Consider the following 21,341-nt stretch of genomic DNA (forward strand, 5'->3'; position numbering starts at 1 on the left):
CTGGTCACATGACACACTTTCACCTGTATATAAAGCTGGACTGCCACAGTGCTTGAGTTGCTTACCTGACTGCCTACTGGCATGGCTCAGCAAAGTGCTTGCTTGACAGCTTTGTGGGTATTCTATGCGAGCCAGCCTGTGGCAATTTTAGCTCATGGCTTTTGTTAACTTGCTAGGCACATCATGCATTGCTTTGTGAGCTAACTTGTAACATGACTTGTTATAGCTTGCTGCATTGCAGGTGAGAGGTTCTAAGGGAAGAACCGTCTGCATGCCAGACAATTGGTTATACATCCTCTCGATAAAGTTATTGATGACAAAGTGATATCAAGTCCAACCAATACTCATTTTTATTGTGGCACAAGCCTCCGATGAAATTCTCAAGATCTCATGCTTGTGAGAGACAGCTCTGAAAAGTAGTTAAAGAGAGCAGTGGCAGAGTGGTTCCATGCTAAGAGTGCTTCAGTCACGGTGAAGGATGGGAGGTGGGACAGAACCATGATCATGGTAGGCTACCTCAGTTATGGAGGGGAGGAGAGGGGAGGAGGAGGGAGAGGGGAGGAGGAGGGAGGGAGGGCAGGTTTCCTTAAACCAATTGCAGGTCAGGAATCAAACTAATTTGAATGTTGTGTGTACAGACAAAGCTTATATCAACACAACTAACAGAAGTTAAATTAACTTTGTTCAAGTAGGCCTATGCATGAATTATTAATAATGAGAAGGAGGAGTAAGAGTAGAGGAGAAGTGTTATGAAATTCGTCAGCAGGTGCATTGCGTCAACAATATAGGCTAGTGTGCTCTGCTGAATATGGACACCTTCCTACACAGTTATGCACCATTCGAATTGGCATCATTATTATTAGCCTAATCATCATCATCATCATCATCATCATCATCATCATCATCATAAAACTGATTGTAGGCTATGCGTAATAGTAGGCCTAATTTTAATTCGTCAATAGGCCCTACATCGCGGCAACAATGCCGCAAGGCGTTGGATTTTTTTTATAGCCATGGGATTTTGTTTTTGACCATGAAATGTCTTAATTAAAAAAAGTCTGGCCTTAGCCTATACATCAACTTGAATCCAGCATATTGTGGCGAAGGAGAATGCAGGCAGGCAATCTTGTTCTTTATCAAAATGATATTGATGCATATTTTATGTGTGTTCAATAAAACGGTTAGTTCACTTTGAGTTTGAAAGACGTGTCCCTTCCAATGTATTAACGATAAGCGCAGAGCTGCCGGTGCCTGTGACATGCTCATGGCTGCAATAATTAACATAAATATTAACCTTTGTTTAAATGCACTTAAACTGAAATTCGACAGAATGACGGACCAGATTCATGTTAACGTGGACTTGTTGCTGTCTCGGAGTACAAAGAGAGAGAGAGGGGGAGAGGGAGAGGAAGAGAGACGCGCACATTTCTTAGAAGCTCCTGTATTCCAAACGTTCAATAATCCGACGATATGCACTTCTTTGGAGGTTAATTCAGATTCAAATTATTATTGCCCCTTGTCCCATGGGACAGCCGCATAACGCACAACACATTACGGCAAAAGGTTCATGTTTCACTATCGGCTACGTTTTCAAAGATAAGTTGATTGTGCCACTTCGCGCCATCTGCATGGGAATGTTGTCAATTAGCCTATTTCATTATTCTTATAGCCTAGAAGTCGCTATTTCTGTGGGGTTGGGTTTCCAATGTTGCAGCATCAACGTCAAATAATTCATTGGCAATGGAAGATTGACGGATGGGACTAATTGACAGGTCAGATGGAGCATCGGGAAAAAAATAATTCTCGCTCGTGTTCACAGCGTGGGTAGGCTAATGCATTATTTTCTGCTGTTCGACAAAATCTGACTTCTCACACCAACAAGACTTTCGTATCATTAATGAGCATTTAACATAATGGCATGTCAATGTGTCTGGGCTCCGTTGTATTTGTGCACAGATTACTTAGCCTTGTCGGAAAGAAAACGTCTATCCAAGCAGCGGTAGTCTCGGAAGTGGGGCGCGCAATAGTGCATGAAAATGTTTCGTTTCTCTTTTTGTTTTGTTTTGGATCACGTCATGTTTTTTATTTCCACAATAATGTTTAGTCATAGTCATCGTCATGCAGCAAGTATTTGCGTTGCGTTTCCTCTAAGATTTCCTCATGTGGCCATGCATTTAAGTCACATCTAGTTTCAAAAACGTCAAGCAGTTAACGTTTTCGTCATGACAATTGGCTTGCAAAATGTTCGTTGACTGAGATATGTCGTCCTCGTTGTCGTTGACGACAGCAACACTACTTCCACGTCACATTTTGACTATGTGGCCTAACCCTAAACCTATTCCTAAACCTAACCTCAATGACGTTATGCTGCCACAAGGGGGCGCCTTTGAGGACATAGTCAAAATGTGACGTGGAAGGAATACCCAGGACAGAGATATTCTATAGAGATATGCCAACATAATAGGTTTCTATGGGCACCTAACGCGACCAGGTTCCGGTCTGCCTAAAGGGGCATGTCATAATGCTCCTACAATGAATAGAACAGTCCTTAGGTCTGCCTAGGTCTGCCTAAGGGGGGGCAGAACCAGGAAACAATGGGCCAATGGAACCTCTCTCAATGGAACCTCTGGCCTGTTGTGAATACTAAAAGGACCATGAATTTACTTGCCCATTTGTGTGTATGTACTTTGGGGATATTGTGGTTTTACGGATTTATTGTGGGGTTTCCCCTACAAGTGTGAACTTCAGAGGAGAGCAAGAATTATTGGAGTGAGCTCAGGACTGAGCTGGGCGTCCATGGAGGGGGCAACTGTTTGCATTGGTCCAGGGTCTCAACAGGTAAGTGGTGCCCTGTAAACATGCATCCAAACATTAGCAGTCACACTCAGCAACTGACACAAATTGATGTATACATTCAGTGTAAGGAGTTTGGCTTGGGATTGCTTTTAACTTCCAGACAGGCAGAGTCACAGGCAGACAGACAGACATACATACATACATACATACATATAGACAGACAGACAGACAGACAGACAGACAGACAGATAAACAGACAGACAGACAGACAGACAGACAGACAGACAGACATACAGATAGACAGACAGATAAACAGACAGACAGACAGACAGGTAGATATATGATATCTTCCTCTAGCCAGACAGCCACACAACAGACACAACCACTGGGTAAGGTGGTTTAAGCTGGTGATGACGTAAAACGCCTACCCAAGTGTTGCCAATGGCACTACATCACGGGTGAGCAACTCATTTCAGTTCAGGGGCCATATACAGCCTATTTGAAGTGGGCCGGAGCAGCAACGTAATTTCAAAAACATCATAAATTTCTGCTTCATATTAGACTCGTATTACACGTTAATGGCAAGCTTATTGCTAGCTAAGACGACAGCGGGGGTATATAAGGAGCTTTAACTGTAAATGGAGACCATAAAAGACAAATCACTCAACCTAGTAAGACATGGAACCTGTTGTGAATTACCTGTTACCAGAACAGCAATGACCAAGTCATAATGTAAAGGCAAGGTGTACCGTCATAGTGGTGTAGTACTACTGTAATAAAGCTTTTTCAGTGACTATTACAGTACTCGACTGGTGGAACAGTATACATTAAGCGGCTACAAAGTATTGAAAACCTGGAATCTCAGGTAACTACTGCAACTTTGTAATGGCTGGATTGAACCATCATACGGTCCACATCCGGCCCCCGGGCCTTAGGTTTAACACCCCTGCACTACATGGATTAAGCACTGAAAGTACATGAGTGAGAAGGGGAACGGGGAAATGACGTCATAATGAATGGAGACCGTGTTGTCATAGCAAGGGAAGTGACATCATCACAGTGACCTGTGGCCAGGATGGAATGGGCGTCGCCGCATGCGAGGTGGGAAGGCACGTCAGTCTTCAACCAGAAGCGACTCGGCACATTCTCGCGGAGCTTACTCTTCCCAAACGTAAACACAGCACCGCCATCTACACACACACACAGAGAGAGAGAGAGAGAGAGAGAGAGAGAGAGAGAGAGAGAGAGAGAGAGAGAGAGACACACACACACACACAGATATGAATACAAACTGAGTTAGAGGCAGACACACACACGTCAGTTTTCAGTCAGAAGCGACTGGGCTGGGTGCATTCTCACACAGTATCAAACGTGAACACCTCACCACCATACACACACACACACACACACACACACACACACACACACACACACACACGGGTGCCATGGACAGATTATGACAGATTACTAGCCAAAAGTTTCCAAAAGATTCCCAGAAATAAGAGAGCCAAGTTGTTGGGCGTTCAGGGGTTTGTTGTCCCCCAAGAAAAAAATAGGAGCCGGTTTTACAAATAAGCAGACTGGGCAATTGAGGCCCCAGCAAAACTGCCCACTGTAGGGCCCCTAAACTCAGGAGGGCACCCAGATTTAACAGGCTACAATCGTTTATGTATATATATAGTGCAATGTGGAAATGGAAATATAGAGAGGGCAGGGCCTCATGGGTCCCCTTAGGTTCTTGGGCCCCTGGGCCTGGGTAAGGCCCGTGCAGCAATCCTTCCTTGGTACACACTACACAAGGGCACATGCGCGCGCGCTCACGCACACACACGCGCGCACACACACACACACACACACACACACACACACACACACACACACACACACACACACACACGCCCAGACAACGTGAGAGAGATTAAAAGAGAGCAAATCCCTGCCTGCGCCCTCAGAATAGCTCCTACTCTTAATGCCGTGGGCTACCAGGCATTAGCCCATCCAAGACGTAGCCTCAACTACCGTTATCAGTCTGATCCTCTGCGCTCGCTATCTGTCTGATTATCTGAATGAGTGGCGCACGTCTACCGTTTGAAGTGGCGGGTGTGTTCTCTCACCAGGTACGCTGAGGTCCGTGCCGCCGCCGGTCATCTTTCCCGCCACACAGCTGCTCCACGCGAGCAGGTGTCATTCATTCCACTCTTTGACAGAAGGGTCAAAAAGAGCTGGCTCACCTTCTGGAGGGGAGGGGAGGGAGGAGTCGAGAGGTAAACCGGAAGAAGGGAATTCCTCGAGGAACGCCTCTTACAAGTTAATATTCATGAGGTAGGCTACTTGCCGTGATTTGTTTTTACTTTATGTCACACGGTAAAGGAATTTATTTGGTGTTAAGGTGTGTTGAACAAGAAGCGAACCTTTGTTTAATCAATGTATTATTTATTTATTATTTATTATTTAAACAGCAATTTTCCAAGCCATGGCAACTTGTGAAATAAAGCAACGCCCACGTAAGTCATATTCCATTCATAAGTGTCTTCATGAGCAGGCGGCACGAGCGAGCACGCTCAAAAGCAATAGGCCTAAGCTAATTTTCCTCCTTTAAATTACTTGGTTGCGATAGATGATAGACTGCTTCGAAATGCATCCTCAACTATGTATTTATGAACAATTTCCTTTGTTTACATTATTCTTTTTCGGGAAAAAGGCAAACGGTAGCAACGTTCAGAGAGGCAGAGTCAACTTTGAGAGAGCAAGTTCATGCCGCTGCAACCACGCCCCCTTTGGTTGTCAGGATACGAGACACTTTTCTACACACGTGGGACGGGTTGTGTAGTATCCGTGACTGCTGGGGGCTGCATATTGACACTCCGTCAACCGAGTTGCCTTTCATTCATCCATTGCCTTGAATAAATCGTTATTTCATCATGTTCTTCCTCAGGAAGTCTATCACACACGCTGTGCGAGGTCTTCGTGTGAAAAGCTTCAGGTAAGAGACCATGTCTTTGCGAAATTGTAGCCTTGTATGCCTAACGGTCCATACATGTCATGCACACGGGTGAATGAATGAAAGCTGACCACGGTCGGGTGTAACCACTTGGAGCTAAATTTGGGCGATAGCATGAAAGGCAACCCCATGCTTTCATTCAGCAAAATAACTTGCATTCTTGGCCGAGTGTCCTATTTATATTTTTCATCATATCAAAGCTCTAATACTAATTTAATTTAGTTACTATACTAGCAGTTTTTATTGTCATTCATTATCTGTCTGAACCCCAGTGCTTGTGTTCTCATTCCAGTGACAAGTTAACTCTTGTCCGATTGCCTTGTTGCCAGTTATATTTGTAATCATTTCCAAACTGTTTATTTCACGTATTTACTACTCGTCATGGTTAGCAGTTACATTCGTCCTGTGTCTGTCTGCGTGTTGTCGGCTGTCACAGTGTCAGTGCGGTGACCCAGAGTCAGACAGTGGTGAGTTTGAAGGACCGCAACTTTCTCACCCTCCGAGATTTCAACCCCGAGGAGATCAAACACATCCTTTGGGTCTCCGCAGACCTGAAGCAGCGGATCAAGCAGGAGGGACAGGTACACACACACACACACACACACACACACACACACACACACACACACACACACACACACACACACACACACACACACACACACACACACACACACAATACACCCCCTTTACATGCCAGACCATCCTCATATTGTGTTGGTAGCTAGCTACAGTGTGTGTGTGTGTGTGTGTGTGTGTGTGTGTGTGTGTGTGTGTGTGTGTGCGCGCGCGCGTGTGTGTGTGTGTGTCTAATCTAAAGAGTTGTATAATGGTCTCTGTAGTTTCTGTTTCTGCAATCCATAGCCGCTTTGACATTCTGTGTGTGTGTGTGTGTGTGTGTGTGTGTGTGTGTGTGTGTGTGTGTGTGTGTGTGTGTGTGTGTGTGTGTGTGTGTGTGTGTAGTTTCTGCCACTGCTGCAAGGGAAATCCATTGCCATGATATTTGAGAAGAGGAGCACCAGGACACGCATGTCTACTGAAACAGGTGACGTGACCACACACACACACACACACACACACACACACACACACACACACACACACACACACACACACACACACACTTATTCCTGGTAGACATGACTAGTGTTTAGGAGCAGGCCTAACTCCCCATACACATTCACATTAACATTCACACACAACACGTACATACATGCATGAATGCACACACATGCATTAACACACACACACACACACACACACACACACACACACACACACACACACACACACACACACACACACACACACACACACACACACACACACACACACACAAGCACTTGTTCCTGATCGGCATGAGTAGTGTGTTTTTGTCTGCCAGAGGGCCTAACTCCACTCTCACAAATGATCTGCTGAGCTGGCGTTTCTCTCTCTGTCTCTGTCTCTCTTTTTCTCTCTCTATCTCTCTCTCTCTCTCTCTCTCTCTCTCTCTCTCTGTTAGTTAGTTTGTTAGTCGCTGCGCTCACACTGAATATACGTAGATGTTCACACACGTGGTTGTGTATTTATTTATACATTTATTCATTTGTTACAAGACAGGCCCGTAGCCAGCATTGTGGTGGGGGGGATCTTTTCCCCCCGAAAGTGGACTTTATTTGGCTCCCGGCTCCAATGTTTCCCAAATACACGAGCACACTAAAAATATTTTAATTTAGACATACTTTATTCATTATAAGTTTGTCGCAAGTCTGTTGTTGCTGTCCTTAATTGTTTGTATGTTGCTCCCCACTCTTAACATAAATGGACATGAATTGCTTCAAATGAGCTATCTCCCCACATAGTGTCGGCCCAGTGTTGGCTCAGTTACTGCTATCTGACAGTTATTGTCTATGAAATGGCCTTCCAGTTAAAGTGGGATGCAACGTAGTTGGGGGCCTCGAGTGGGGGTGGGGGATGGGAGGGGGGGTTCGAACGAACCCCTCAAACCCCCCCTGGCTACGGGCCTGCAACACTGATTTTCTATAATCTAATATAACTCCTGATATAACTCCAGTATAGCTCCTTTAAATGGGTATGTCACTATTTTGGGGCTTAATACAGTTAAAATCGTTGGCCAGGGTTTATAAAGGTGGTAAAGTGTCTTATTTTTCATGTTAAGCGTTGTCTTGCTTTAAGACAAATTAAAAGAGGGAATATGCCGCTAAGCTAGTGAAAGTCAATGGATCCGTGTAGCATGCTACAATGCTACACGGATCCATTGACTTTCACTAGCTTAGCGACATATTCCCTCTTTTAACTTGTCTTAAAGCAAGACAACGCTTAACATGAAAAATAAGACACTTTACCACCTTTATAAACCTCAGCCAACGATTTTAACTGTACGTGTATTAAGCCCCAAAATAGTGGCATACCCCTTTAATCTAAACTAACCCCTCTCCATTTTGGATTTCACCGTCCCCCTCTCTCTTTCTCTGCAGTTCCTTCTCTCTCCCTCTCTCTCTCTCTCTTTTTCTCTCAGTCACTATGCCCTCTGAATGCATTATATATTGCCAAAAGTATTTGCTAACCTGCCTTGACACATATATGAAGAACGCAACTGTCATCCCACCAGTCCATTCTTTGCAGCTATTACAGCTTCAACTCATCTGGGAACGCTGTCCACAAGGTTGAGGAGTGTGTTTGTTGTCCATTTATTAAAGTGCTTTGGTGAGATCACACACTGATGTTGGTCGAGAAGACCTGGCTCTCAGTCTCGGCTAGGACTGTGAGTGTGCAGGACAGGTCAGTCAAGTTCTCTGTCATCCCAGACTCTTTCATCCCTGTCTTTATGGATTTTGCTTAGCTGTGTGCAATGGTGAAAGTTGGTCAAGTTGGAAGAGGAAGGGGGCCCCCTCCAAGCTGTTCAAGGTTGGGACTGGAGCATGGAATTGTCCATAATGTATTGGTATCCTGAAGCATTCAAAGTTCCACTCACTGGAACTAAGATGCCAAACCTAGCTCCTGAAAAACAACCCCACACCATAATTCCTCCTCCACCAAATTTTACAGCACAATGCAGTCAGAAACGTACCGTTCTCTTGGCAACCCCCAAATTTAGATTATTATATCAGATTGCCAGATGGAAAGGTGTGATTCATCACTCCAGAGAATGCATCTCCACTGCTCTAGAGTCCAGTATGCTTTGCTTTGCACTTATGTAGGGCTTGGATGCTAGCCTGATTATCATCAACCTTCAAATCTCTTCGAGATTTGGTCTGACCAATTAACGCCATGGTTGACCCGCCTCCCTTGGTTTGCTTATGATTGTTTGCTTACCAACAAAGTGGGAGGAGTTCCCATATTTTCGGGAACTCAGAAAGTACTTGCATTGCTCTTGACCTGACTAGTTGCAACGCTGAAAGTGTTGCGTCACTAGGAGGGCACAGCCTGGGTACTTGGATGCAGCAGCTTGGCCATGGATGGGTGCGCAAATACTTCTGGTAGTATGGCCATCTACTGCATCTTCTCTTTATTTCTCTCTCTCTCTCTCTCTCTCTCTCTCTCTCTCTCTCTCTCTCTCTCTCTCTCTCTCTCTCTCGGACCTTGCTGGATGGGGACGCTCTTCCAGTTGTTTTTATCTTGAGGGTGTGAAGGAGAGGTCTCCTCCCTTTTCATGCTGAATGGCAGCTTTTTATAAAAAAAAATGTGTTATAACAGTATTGTGGTATGTAATGAACTTCAAATCTCTCTCTCCCTCTGATCAAATCAAATGGTGCTTTATTGGCATGAATGAGAGGGGATCACTGCTCTCTCTCTCTCTCTCTCGCTCTCTCTCTCTCTCTCTCTCTCTCTCTCTCTCTCCCTCTCTCTCTCTCTCCCTCTCTCTCTCTCTCTCTCTCTCTCTCTCTCTCTCTCTCCAGGTTTTTCTCTGCTAGGGGGCCACCCGTGTTTCCTGACTCCTCAGGACATCCACCTGGGAGTCAACGAGAGCACTACAGACACCGCCAGGTACCACACAGGTCTCACTCACACACACACAGACATTCTACTGACCCCGCCACGTCTCTCTCACACACACACCTGCGTCATAGATCATCACTATGTTCAGCCAAAGTGCAACTTCTCTTTTTATGCCTTTCACGCCCTCGACGCCAGAGCTGCTTTTGCTGCTTGCTCTTCCATACCAAGTCAACTACTTCAGAGAAGTCCTTCCTTTGACGCGTTTACCACCTTCACTCTGTTCCTTCTGTAACTGCTTATGGGTGAAAGCCAAACTACTTCCTCTTCCTTGTGTCCTCCGACCTTATGACTTGAGGCTCCCTGTCATTGCATCGCTGTCATTACATTACATTATACTTAGCTGACGCTTAGCTAACCAAGGCAACTTGCCGTTATTATTTTACAGGTTATTGGTTACAGTCCCTGGAGAAATGTGGGGTTCGGACACTTCAGCCATGGATGGAGGTGTAGGGCATATATTTCTAAAGTCACTGTGTAGTAGTGTCATAGTAATGTATTAATAATGTATGACTCCTATGTACAACTATAATGTGAAGGTGAAAGTGAAAGCCCAACTGCGAAACTCCCATTGTCATTGTGACATAGCACTCCACAGCACATAAGTGTTCACTCCACACAACGAGATTGCATTTATGCCTCACCCGTGCATAGGCCTGGGTATTGATTGACAATTTTCGGTTCCGGTTCCATTTCCGGTTCCTTCGTTTCGGTTCCGGTACCAGAACGGTTCCATTTTCGGTTCCTAGAAACCCTGAATTAAACCTGCAGTTACCCAAAGTGGCCAGTAGATGGCGTAACCGGTCTGTAAATCATGAGTTTCCCTGCCTGCCACAAGGCGGCGCTCATCGTGACTTAAGCAATGGCGGGTTAAAGGCATTTAATTCTATACAGCATTCATGATTAATTGCATGCTGCAAGTTGTCCTCTCGGCATGGCTTGGCAAGTATAATAAAAGGTTTTGATACTGATGAATGTACTCATGTCTGATTAAAATTGTTCTGCTGTACGGTGCAACTTCACTTCTGGTACCAATCCTATGTCAAGCGTGCCTGACATGATTTTTTTAATGTAGCCTACGCTACCCAGTCTGTCGACAGCTTACCAAAACAGAGACCCAAGATTGCCACTTTCTAGTGGTAAAAACAACCTGTAGTCTAGTCTACATGAGTCACAACCAGTTATTGACATGTGAGCTCAAGCCAGCAACTTGACTCAAAACATTAGGTATAGGACTAGGCTATATACAAGTAGGCTATGGATGCATTTACATGAATCAAAAGTCCTGTTCAACCATGCAGACGTTGTGCGAGATCGCACGCATTTCCATACAGGGACTAGAACTGGGCCGTATGATCAGCTGCTGCAAGTAGCCGCGACAACACTGTGCTTTCACGCCATGGTTAATCTAAGCTAAAGAGTCCTAATCTAAACGATATATAGGCCTAAATATCAGTCCCTCCAGTTTTTCGCGATTCAGCGATCGCGTGGATTCATGCAAATTCAATGATATTCCGCATAATTTCACGATGCCGCGTAATTCCTGTAAAGCCGCATTTTTCCCGCAAAATTTCAACATTCTGTGGAGTTTATTGATTTATATTTTCGTCAAAAAAATAAAAATGTGACTACAATACCACCGGAGACGAAAACCAATACGAAGCATTTTTGTTAATATGTCACTGAAACATTGAAAAAGAATTGCCTGCTATTTCGGAAGTCGCGACCCTCATCTCAGCTGTTCCGCGTCTCTCCTCCCCTCCCTCACACATACACGCAGGCGTCGGTGCTGCACACTCATGACCCTTTTTTTAACAGCAGTAGCCTACTTTTCAGTGCAATCCTGGGTGGAAAAAGTATTGTTGCCCATTTATCCATGACGAAGAAGTGTATGCAGTCATGAAATAGTGGCGGTACTGTCGCACAGTAGCAAACATCTTACTTCTCCACTCTCCCCTGTCGCTTTCATGAGCATGCTACCCGACGGTCGTTGTCTGATCTTTTTTCAATGTTCGCTAATGTTTGTAATTTAAGGGTCTATGTCTATGCGTAGGCACAAGCCTTCTGATAACAATCACTGTAGTGCCGATCACAAAGGTTTCGGAAGTGTGGAGTTTTGCAACTTGTTTCAGTCAAGGACACCGAGATAGGAAGTGAACGGCCCTTCCACGCTTTCACTGTGTTATTGCAATAAAGTCTTGCGAATCCATGCAACCATGCACACAACCATGTCAACGAGAGCGTGTATGCCATCACAACTTTATAATATGCAACAGCTTGCAATACGAGCGAGAGAGAGAGAGAGAGAGAGAGAGAGAGAGAGAGAGAGAGAGAGAGAGAGAGAGAGACGCGTCTTCCAACAGGTGACATTGTAACGCTTGCATACAGCCTGGCTACTGTACCCCGCGACGCTCTTCATTAGGCCTATTGGTAGGCTATACCCACAAGTATTTTTTCATAACGCGCTGTCCCGTTTTCCCCCGAAGTCGTTCTAAAATATCGACAGAGATTTATGAGTGTCGCGGACATGATTTTTTTTTACACATTGGACGCACTGGCTAATAAGACGCTCTGACAGCTTTTGACAATATTCTATTATATAGGAAGTGTGTTTCTGAATCTCTCTCTCTTTTGTCTTAAGCCTGCTTAGACTGATTGTGGTTTTCAGTTACCAAAAAACCCAGAAAGGGATGCAAAATCTTTGCAAAAAATGAGAAAATGCCGCAAAATCTTTGCAAAAAATGAGAAAATGCCGCCACAAAATCAGGCATTTTGACCGCAAAAATCACAAAATCACAGTGCAAAATCCTGGAGGGACTGAAATATATAGGCCTATAACCAGCGATCTCCTTCTCTCCTTGCTCTCCTTCTATAGACATGTGTTAGGGCTTGTTCGAAAGCTGCGAATCTTAGCTTTTTACAGGTTTTTACGGCACGTTTTTATGTTCTTTCAATCAAAAGTTATTGAACTGTAAGCGGCCGCTGTTTCAAGTGAAAAAATAGCGCTTTCCAACCTTTTTTTTTATCTCGTCATTTTTTCCCGAACAGCCAGCGATCTCCTTAACCTAGACCTACAGACATGTGTTAGGGCTTGTTCGAAAGCTGAGATTCTTAGCTTTTTACAGTTTTTTACGGCACGTTTTTATGTTCTTTCAATCAAAAGTTATTGAACTGTAAGCGGCCGCTGTTGCAAGTGAAAACATAGCGCTTTCCAACCATTTTTTTATCTCGCCATTTTTTCCTAACAGCCAGCGATCTCCTTAACCTAGACCTACAGACATGTGTTAGGGCTTGTTCGAAAGCTGAGATTCTTAGCTTTTTACAGTATTTTACGGAACGTTTTTATGTACTTTCAATCCACAGTTATTTAACCTTAAGCGGCCGCTACTTCAAGCAAACAATGGCGTTATTCTCCAGCCGGATAGAGAGGAAATCTTTTTTGTCGCTGTGTTCTTTGTTCCCTCGAATTAAACCGACGGTCTAAATAGGCTACATTTGTACGTCCCCAACACAAGACCAGTTCTTTCTAAGTTAGCTCTTTTCATGGAAAAACATGTTTCCAAGGAGTCAGAGACATCTTCCTGAAGAGTCGAGGTCATGGTTGAGGTTGACAGTATTGCAGCAGGCATAGTTGAGGTCGGTGTTGCCGTTGTAAGATGCTGCAACTCTCTGCACGCAAGTTAATCGAATGCAAGAGCAGGTGTTTGAACAGGTTGGATGTATTGCCATTCTTGCATGATATTAGTTTATCGCAGATATTGCAGCGCGCTCCTTCCTTATCTACTTTCCTGAAATATAGCCACGCTTTCGACGGCATGTTTTTGTTTCTCAATAGTAGCCTACAATCAGCTGGTTGAAAATCAGCTGTCTTATCAATCGTTTAAATGAGGTGCGAAACGGGAAGAGGAGGAGCGTGGTCAGTTTGTGATACTTGTGATTGGCTGAAATGGCCGCGTGCTTAAACACACATTTGATGGCTCTGACAGTCAGACTTCAGGAACCGAAACGTGGAACCGACAGACAAGGCACGTTTCGATGCCAAGTAGAACCTTAGCTTTTAATTCGGTTCCATCAAAGAATTGAATTTCGGTACCCAGTCCTACCCGTGCAAGGGGGCAGCCCCCAATGGCGCCCAAAGGGAGCAGTGCAGTGGGACGGTACCATGCTCAGGGTACCTCAGCCATGGAAGATGGGGGAGAGCACTGGTTAATTACTCCTCCCATCAACCTGGCGGGTCGGGAGTCAAACCGGCAGCCTGACGCCCTAACCGCTTACCCATGACTGCCCAACAGCGTTTCACTGGTGAAGCGGCATGCATTGTAGGGCTACTGTTTCCTCCACGGTGGCAGGCCAACGTCGAGGCAAAAGAATGAGACAAGAGCTCCAGGAAAGGAAGTGTCAAATAAGTGTTTCTCAACGGGGGCGCTACAGCCCCCCAGGGGGAGTTGGGGATTCCTAGGGGGGCGTTGAGAAGGATACAGCTGAGAGGGGGTGGTGGTTAGTGCCCATTGGGGTGGCATTAATCTATTTTATTTTTCAATACTAAGGGGGGCGTTGGTAGGCTTATGATGATGTCAAGGGGGTGTTTGTTCAAAGGTTGAGAACCACTGTGTTAAAGCATTTTGACTAGTAGTCCTAGTGTTAGCTATATTAGACATTTCCTTGCCTGTTGCATTTCGGAGGGACACCCCAGAGGCTGTCCTCTGCACCCTCTTTTTTTCTTTTTCAAATTACAATTCAAATTTCATTCTCTCATTTGCAATTGGGATGTTGATTGAGGGAAAGTCCCTTAAAAATAGCTTTGTGACGGTTGATAGCAGGAAAAAGTTATTTTGTTCTCCACAGAGGTGGGCCTCCACTGACGTAAGAATGAGAGGACCAGGAAAGGAAGGGAGAAAGTAATTTGACTTGCACCATACATCTGTGAACACGTGTGTGTTTACGCATCTGTGTTTACGTATGTTTACGTGCGTGTGTGTTTGTGTGTGTGTGTGTATGTGTGTGTGTGCTGTCTCGTGTGTGTGTGTGCCCTGCAGGGTGCTTGCTGGCTTTGCTGACATTGTGTTGGCCCGCGTCTACAGTCACGCCTCCCTGCAGGAGCTGGCCAATCACTCGACAGTACCCATCATCAACGGCCTATCAGACCTCTACCACCCCATCCAGATACTAGCAGACCTCCTCACCTTACAGGTAACACACACACACACATGCAGGGGTCAGTGACCTGTCAGCAGTAGCACATGACAGGGCGGCGCAACGGCAGCCAGTGGCGCCATTGTATGGATTACTTGTTTGTGTTTAATGGACTATATAAGAAGCATATTCATTGCAGCCTATCAACCACCAATAACTAATTAATTTATGAGCATTAGATTACGTTGTGCCACCTGACGTCTGAGCCCCCTTTGACCCACACAAACACACACATGTGCATTCATGCACACACGCATGCGCCCATCCAGATATTGGCAGACCTGCTACTGGTAACACACGCACACACACATGCGTGGACACACACACACACACACACACACCAACCCAATACAGACTACTTCCTTACTGCAAACTGCTTCCTCGCTTCCTTGCTCACTGTAATGTATATCTAAAACAGTATTTGTGTGTGTGTGTGTGTGTGTGTGTGTGTGTGTGTGTGTGTGTGTGTGTATGTGTGTGTGTGTTTGTGTTTGTGTAAGGGCACTATCGTAACTTGCCAGGGCTCACCTTCTCACTGTGGTGTGTGTGTGTGTGTGTCGTTGTAGGAACACTACGGTTCCTTGTCTGGGCTGACCGTGTCATGGATCGGCGATGGCAACAACGTGCTTCACTCCCTCATGATGTCATTGGCCAAACTGGGTGTCAATCTCAGAGTGGCCACGCCCAAGGTGCCCCCCCCACACACACACACACTCAACTCATCTCTTATTTACAAACACACGACACAAAACGCAAACACATACACATGCATAGAACAGACATGCACATACACAAAATGCAGATACGTAACAGCTAGATAGTAGTAGGACGCATCAGGGTGGTGCAGCCACTGGTAATCAAATTGTATGGATTACATGTTTTTTTGTTTGTTTTGTTTTTAATGGATTATCTAAGAAGCATATTCATTGCACTACATTACCATCACTAATTAATTCATGTGCATTAGATGTGGTTGTACCACCTGACGTCTGAACCAAAATAAAACGTCATTAACCCAAATACACGAAACTCAACAGAAACAATGACGTACAACACTGACATAAATCTCCGACAGAACTACATGCAAAAACACAACACAAACTGAATGCTTACACAAACCATGTACACACCACAAAGCAGACAAACACACCAACACTTAAGCTGGGCTCAAACTAGATGACTTAAAGTTAAACCCTTTATGCAGAGCCTATATTATAACCTGCTTGTCACCAAAGCTGTAATGACCAAGGCTTAATATGTGATGCCATAGCCATAGTTGAGTCTTTTCAGCAAATAATGAATAGGGGTGCCATTTATCCATTTTCACAAAAAGGCTATACTTGAATTGTATCCGATTTTGACATCGGGTTGTGCCATCATGCATATAAAGAGAATTGCAACTGACAGGTATTGTTTTGTATTGGAGATAATACTGACGTTCTATTTCGATTCGTAAACATGTTTTATGTACATCAAACAGGATTGATATCCACAATTTGTCCACATTGTCCACGATAAAGGAAATTTGTCAGACAATGGCTTGCAATGGTCCTGGGGGAAAAACCAAGGACCGGGTGGTTGCACAGATTTTCATATAGGGGGGATTTCAGCCAAGAATCGATTGTCATAAGAGGGTTTTTGAGCCAAGAATCGAATGTCATTAGAGGGGTTTTCAGCCTAGACTCAGGCCGACAGTCATGTTGTTTGAAACCATCTTTACACAAAACACAGACACAAAATGAAGCACAGACACGAGACAACACATAGACACAAAACATGCTTGTTGTGTATGCGGTTACTCCATTGTGACTTGCAAACACACATTCAACCTTAGGTGTGCCACAATAAGTACAGACACAGTAGTTGCAGTTTCACGAACCATGGCTCCTTTACTGAAGAACTTGTTAAAAATAATTTCAGACTTGTGCGCATGCGTTTGTTACAATTACATAATTACTATCGATGCGATGTGTGTGTATGTGTGTGTGTTTGTGTGTGTGTGTGTGTGTGTGTGTGTGTGTTTGTGTGTGTGTGTTTGTGTGTTTGTGTGTGTTTCAGGGGTATGAACCTGATAGTGGAGTTCTCACTGAGGCACAGAGACTCTCCAAAAAGGTAACATGAGTGTTTGTCTGTATTGTGTGTGTGTGTGTGCAAGTGCACTTTTCAACACTGTAACTTTTCGTTGAAACCGCCAATGTATGGTGGATTGTAATTTCAGTGTGTGTGTGTGTGTGTGTGTGTGTGTGTGTGTGTGTGTGTGTGTGTGTGTGTGTGTGTGTGTGTGTGTGTAATGTTTGTCTGTGTGTGTGTGTGTGTGTGTGTGGTTCGGTTCACACGCACATGCAAGTATGCTTTTCAATGAATGTATCCAGCAGGGATTGGCTGAAGTTGGGTAAATGTTTGCTGTACAAGTCAGTTTTTATTGTCAGTTTCTTCATATGCACAGGTCATACAAGGACATTGAAATGACGTTGGCCTGGTGTTCATGTGTGTACATGTGTGTCTAAATGCTGCTATTCATACTAAGCTGTGTGTGTGTGTGTGTGTGTCAAAATGCTCATAGTGTATCTCAGTCACAATGGTCTTAGAATGACTTCCTGTGTTGTGTGACCTCACTTCCTGAGTACGGTACGGAGCTGTTCATGACCTCTGACCCCATGGAGGCAGCCAGTGGAGCCAACGTGCTGGTGACGGACACCTGGGTCAGCATGGGACAGGAGGAGGAGAAGAAGAAGAGGCTACAGGACTTCACTGGTTACCAGATCACCATGCAGGTAACTATTATTATACTAATGATAATTATTGTTATTATTATTATATATCTAATAATATATTACAATAATAATTAATATATAATATATAATATTAATACTACTACTACTACTAATAATAATTATAATAATGATAATAACTATATAAAATAATAATTTAAAGCCTACAAGATTTCCACTGCTACCAATGATTAATTACCATTATTAATATAAGGCCTGGCCCTGCCGTGGCCGACCAGTAGGGCACTCGACTGCCATGCGGCCGACGTGGGTTTGATTCCCAGCCCGGGTAATTTGCCGACCCCTCCCCATCTCTCTCCCCATTCGCTTCCGGTCCACCTCCCACACTATACTGTCTTTAATAAAGTCAAAAAAGACCAAAAATCTGTATTAATATAAGGTCTAAGAGACTTCCACGGCTACCCAATCACCATGCAGGTAATCATAATACAATACAATACATTACGCTGTTTTTTGACGTGGTCCATGAAATGAACGAACCAAATGATTGGCTGCTAGACCAGCACCTGATCTGTCAATGGCTGAGATGAGAAGTCACCTGACTAACGAGAGGCGTGTGATTGGTTTACAGACAGGAAGAGTGGCTTCACCTGACTGGACGTTCCTCCACTGCCTGCCGCGCAAGGCTGAGGAGGTGGATGACGAGGTCTTCTATTCACAGAGATCACTCGTCTTCCCCGAGGCAGAGAACCGCAAGTGGACCATCATGGTAAACACAGTCTGTGTGGAAGAGTGTGTGTGTGTGTGTGTCTGTGTATGTGCATGCGTGTGTGTCAGTGTACATGCATGCGTGTGTGGTACCGTGTGTGCGATCACTCGTCTTCCCTGAGGCAGAGAACCGCAAGTGGATCATCATGGTGTGTGTGTGTGTGTGTGTGTGTGTGTGTGTGTGTGTGTGTGTGTGTGTGTGTGTGTATGCATTTTGTGTAAGTACAATTGATTTGAGCCAGGAGGGAGAGAGATAGTCTTGATTAGGGCTGGGTATTGCAGCCATGTTCCTGTATCGATTCGATTTCGATTCTTAGGGCTTTGAATCGATTAATCACGATTCAATTCGATTCGATTCGATTCACTCAGAATCGATTCAATCCGTTCTCTTCTTGGTGCAAGGATTTCCCCCAAAAGATGCTGTTGCCTATTTTTATATAAAAATGTCAAAGGGCTATGGCTTGACAGTGTTAACAGATTGCTAATTTGTAATAATAGGCCTAGGCCTAATTGACTAATACCTACTGGGCATTTTCCATAGACCTAAATGAAAGAAAAAGAACGAAAAGAAAAAGAGCAATCGATTTTGTTCCCTGTGAATCGATTATGTGAATTTTAAATGATATCGATCGATTATCGATTTAATCGATTATTTTACCCAGCCCTAGTCTTGATACATCCTGTATGTGTGCACGTCCATGTGTGTATGAGATATGACTGATAGAGAAGCCATACAGTATGTGTTACCCAAATAGGAGTATCGTACAGCAGTGGTTCTTAACCTGGGGTGCGGGCACCCCCTGGGGGTGCGCCAGAGGTTCTAGGAGGTACAGAGAATTTTGTTTGTGTCGAGGTTGTGACCAAAACTATACTTGCAAACATTATAATTAGGGCAAATTAAGTCCAAATTAAACAAGTTTTGCCCCCCATTCAAAGCTAAAGTAATGATTCATGTCTCAAGCGAGAGTCATTGTAATTAATCACTCATTTATACATTTTAGTGCATATACACATGTAGAAGTTTGTGTTGGGGGTGCGCGGCTTGTCTTGGGCACAGGTAAGGGGGTGCGTTAAGAAAAAAAGGTTAAGAAGCACTGTCGTACAGTATACTGTAGTTACTGTATTTCATAATTTTGTGCCTCCAACTTTGAACTAACTGTGTGTGTGTGTGTGTGTGTATATGTGTTTTTTTACTAGGGTTTGATGGTGTCATTGTTGACCAACTACACTCCGAAGACCGCTCCACTGAAGATCTGAAGAGTGTGTATGTGTCTGAGAGAGAGTGTGTATGTTAGTGTGTGAATGTGTGTGGGTGTGCAGTATGCTGAAGTTGTTTGACTGTGTGAGGAGTGTGTGTGTGTGTGTGTGTGTGTGTGTGTGTGTGTGTGTGTGTGTGTGTGTGTGTGTGTGTGTGTGTGTGTGTGTGTGTGTGTGTGTGTGTGCGTGTGTGCGTGTGTGTGTGTGTGTGTGAGACTCGGCCCTGAAGTGGGCCAGTTCAGAGCTTATCACAGCATTTGTATGATAAGAGGAGTGTGTGTGTGTGTGTGTGTGTGTGTGTGTGTGTGTGTGTGTGTGTGTGTGTGTGTGTGTGTGTGTGTGTGTGTGTGTGTGTGTGTGTGTGTGTGTGTGTGATGTTTACAAGGTGTGTATTGATGAAAACAAAACTCAATTAATTCAAATATTAAATTCAAAAGATTTGAAATACCCCATGAGTGACAATGAGCTTCTGTTTTCCCCCAGTGTCGTGTGTATATGTAGTAGAGCTTGTAGTAGGGAAACTGTGGCCTAATGGCTAGGATGATGGGCTTTAGATCAGAGCGTTGCAGGTTCACATCCCACCCTTCCACTTGCTACCACACTCCATGGCTGAGGTGCAAGGCACCTAACCTCGTACTGCTCCAGGGACAGTAACCAATACCCTGTGAATAACAGTCACATTGGATAAAAAGTGTCAGCTAAGTATAATGTAGTAGTATGGTGATATGTGGTATGATGAGGTTTGGTGGAAATATATGTACATTCACCAGCGACCTTATTAGGTACACCTTGCTAGCACAGGGTTGCGCTAGCCTGATTATCATGACGTTCAAATCTCTTCAAGACTTGAGTTTCACAAAGACCATAACAACTAACTTTCTCAAACGGCATGGTTGACCCAGAAAGGGCAGAGCCAAAGTTTAAACCAAACAGTTTTTTAATCCCAATAGAAAGTCTGCTTAAACCATGTCACTGCCTTGAACACTCCTCTATTCAGGACCGTTGATGGTGCTCAAAGTTGATTAGTTCCCAACAAAGTGAGTGGAGATCCCCTGCCTGGGGGAACTCAGATTGTACTTGAACAAGCTCTTTTCCTGAGCAATTATAGCAGATCCAAAGGTGTTGCGTCACTGCAAGGGCAGAGCCCCATTTTGCTCTCAGAACTGCCTTACCTGCCCACAACAATACTCAGGTAGGCTCTGGTGTTGTAACGATACTCAATTACTACAAAGGGGCCCAAAGTCTGCCCAGAAAATATCCCCCACACCATTTATACAACCACCCTGAACCTTTGATGCAAGGTAGGATGTATCCATGTTTTCATGTTGTTGACACTAAATACTGACCCTACTATCCCAGTGTACCAACCATGCCACGTTCAAAGACAGTTTAATCACCTTGCCAATTTTGATGCTCGGTTTGAACTGCAGCCGATCTCCATTACCATGTGTATATACCTAAAAGCATTGAGTTGCCACCATGTGATTGGCTGAATAGAAATGTGCATCAATGAGCATGGACAGGTGTGCCTTTTGAAGTGGTCAGTGTGTGTGTACTCTGCAGTGTTGGGCAAATTACTCAAAAACTATTTTTTT

The 21,341-nt window shown here is 44.4% G+C and overlaps 2 protein-coding genes across 2 annotated transcripts in view; one reads left to right on the top strand and one right to left on the bottom strand.

Moving 5' to 3' along the window:
* The window catches only part of rpgra (retinitis pigmentosa GTPase regulator a), a 24,580-nt gene extending 19,636 nt beyond the window's left edge, over positions 1–4,944 (bottom strand). Inside the window, exons 1-2 of the mRNA XM_063212888.1 lie at positions 4,911–4,944; positions 3,861–3,986 (exon numbers count right to left, since the gene is read on the bottom strand). Coding sequence (XP_063068958.1) covers positions 3,861–3,986; positions 4,911–4,944 — 160 coding nt within the window. The remainder of the gene's footprint in view (positions 1–3,860; positions 3,987–4,910) is intronic.
* A 674-nt stretch (positions 4,945–5,618) lies between these two features.
* On the top strand, positions 5,619–20,142 carry otc (ornithine transcarbamylase). Its single transcript, XM_063214589.1, has 10 exons — positions 5,619–5,779; positions 6,234–6,378; positions 6,761–6,842; positions 9,700–9,787; positions 14,833–14,986; positions 15,556–15,678; positions 17,048–17,101; positions 17,614–17,763; positions 18,353–18,490; positions 19,687–20,142. Exons 1-10 carry the CDS (start codon positions 5,718–5,720, stop codon positions 19,744–19,746), a joined length of 1,056 nt encoding a protein of 351 aa, XP_063070659.1. The 5' UTR covers positions 5,619–5,717; the 3' UTR covers positions 19,747–20,142.
* The last annotated feature ends 1,199 nt before the right edge of the window (positions 20,143–21,341 follow it).

Source organism: Engraulis encrasicolus, chromosome 13 (genome assembly GCF_034702125.1).
Source record: "Engraulis encrasicolus isolate BLACKSEA-1 chromosome 13, IST_EnEncr_1.0, whole genome shotgun sequence".
Lineage (NCBI taxonomy): Eukaryota > Metazoa > Chordata > Actinopteri > Clupeiformes > Engraulidae > Engraulis > Engraulis encrasicolus.

What these genes read in the sequence shown, in the direction of transcription:
- otc (XM_063214589.1), top strand. Translation starts at nt 5,718, where the DNA reads ATGTTCTTCCTCAGGAAGTCTATCACACACGCTGTGCGAGGTCTTCGT. An exon ending in CACAGAGACTCTCCAAAAAG is followed by an intron (nt 17,102 to 17,613) that starts GTAACATGAGTG and finishes TCACTTCCTGAG; the next exon opens with TACGGTACGGAGCTGTTCAT. An exon ending in ACCGCAAGTGGACCATCATG is followed by an intron (nt 18,491 to 19,686) that starts GTAAACACAGTC and finishes TTTTTTTACTAG; the next exon opens with GGTTTGATGGTGTCATTGTT.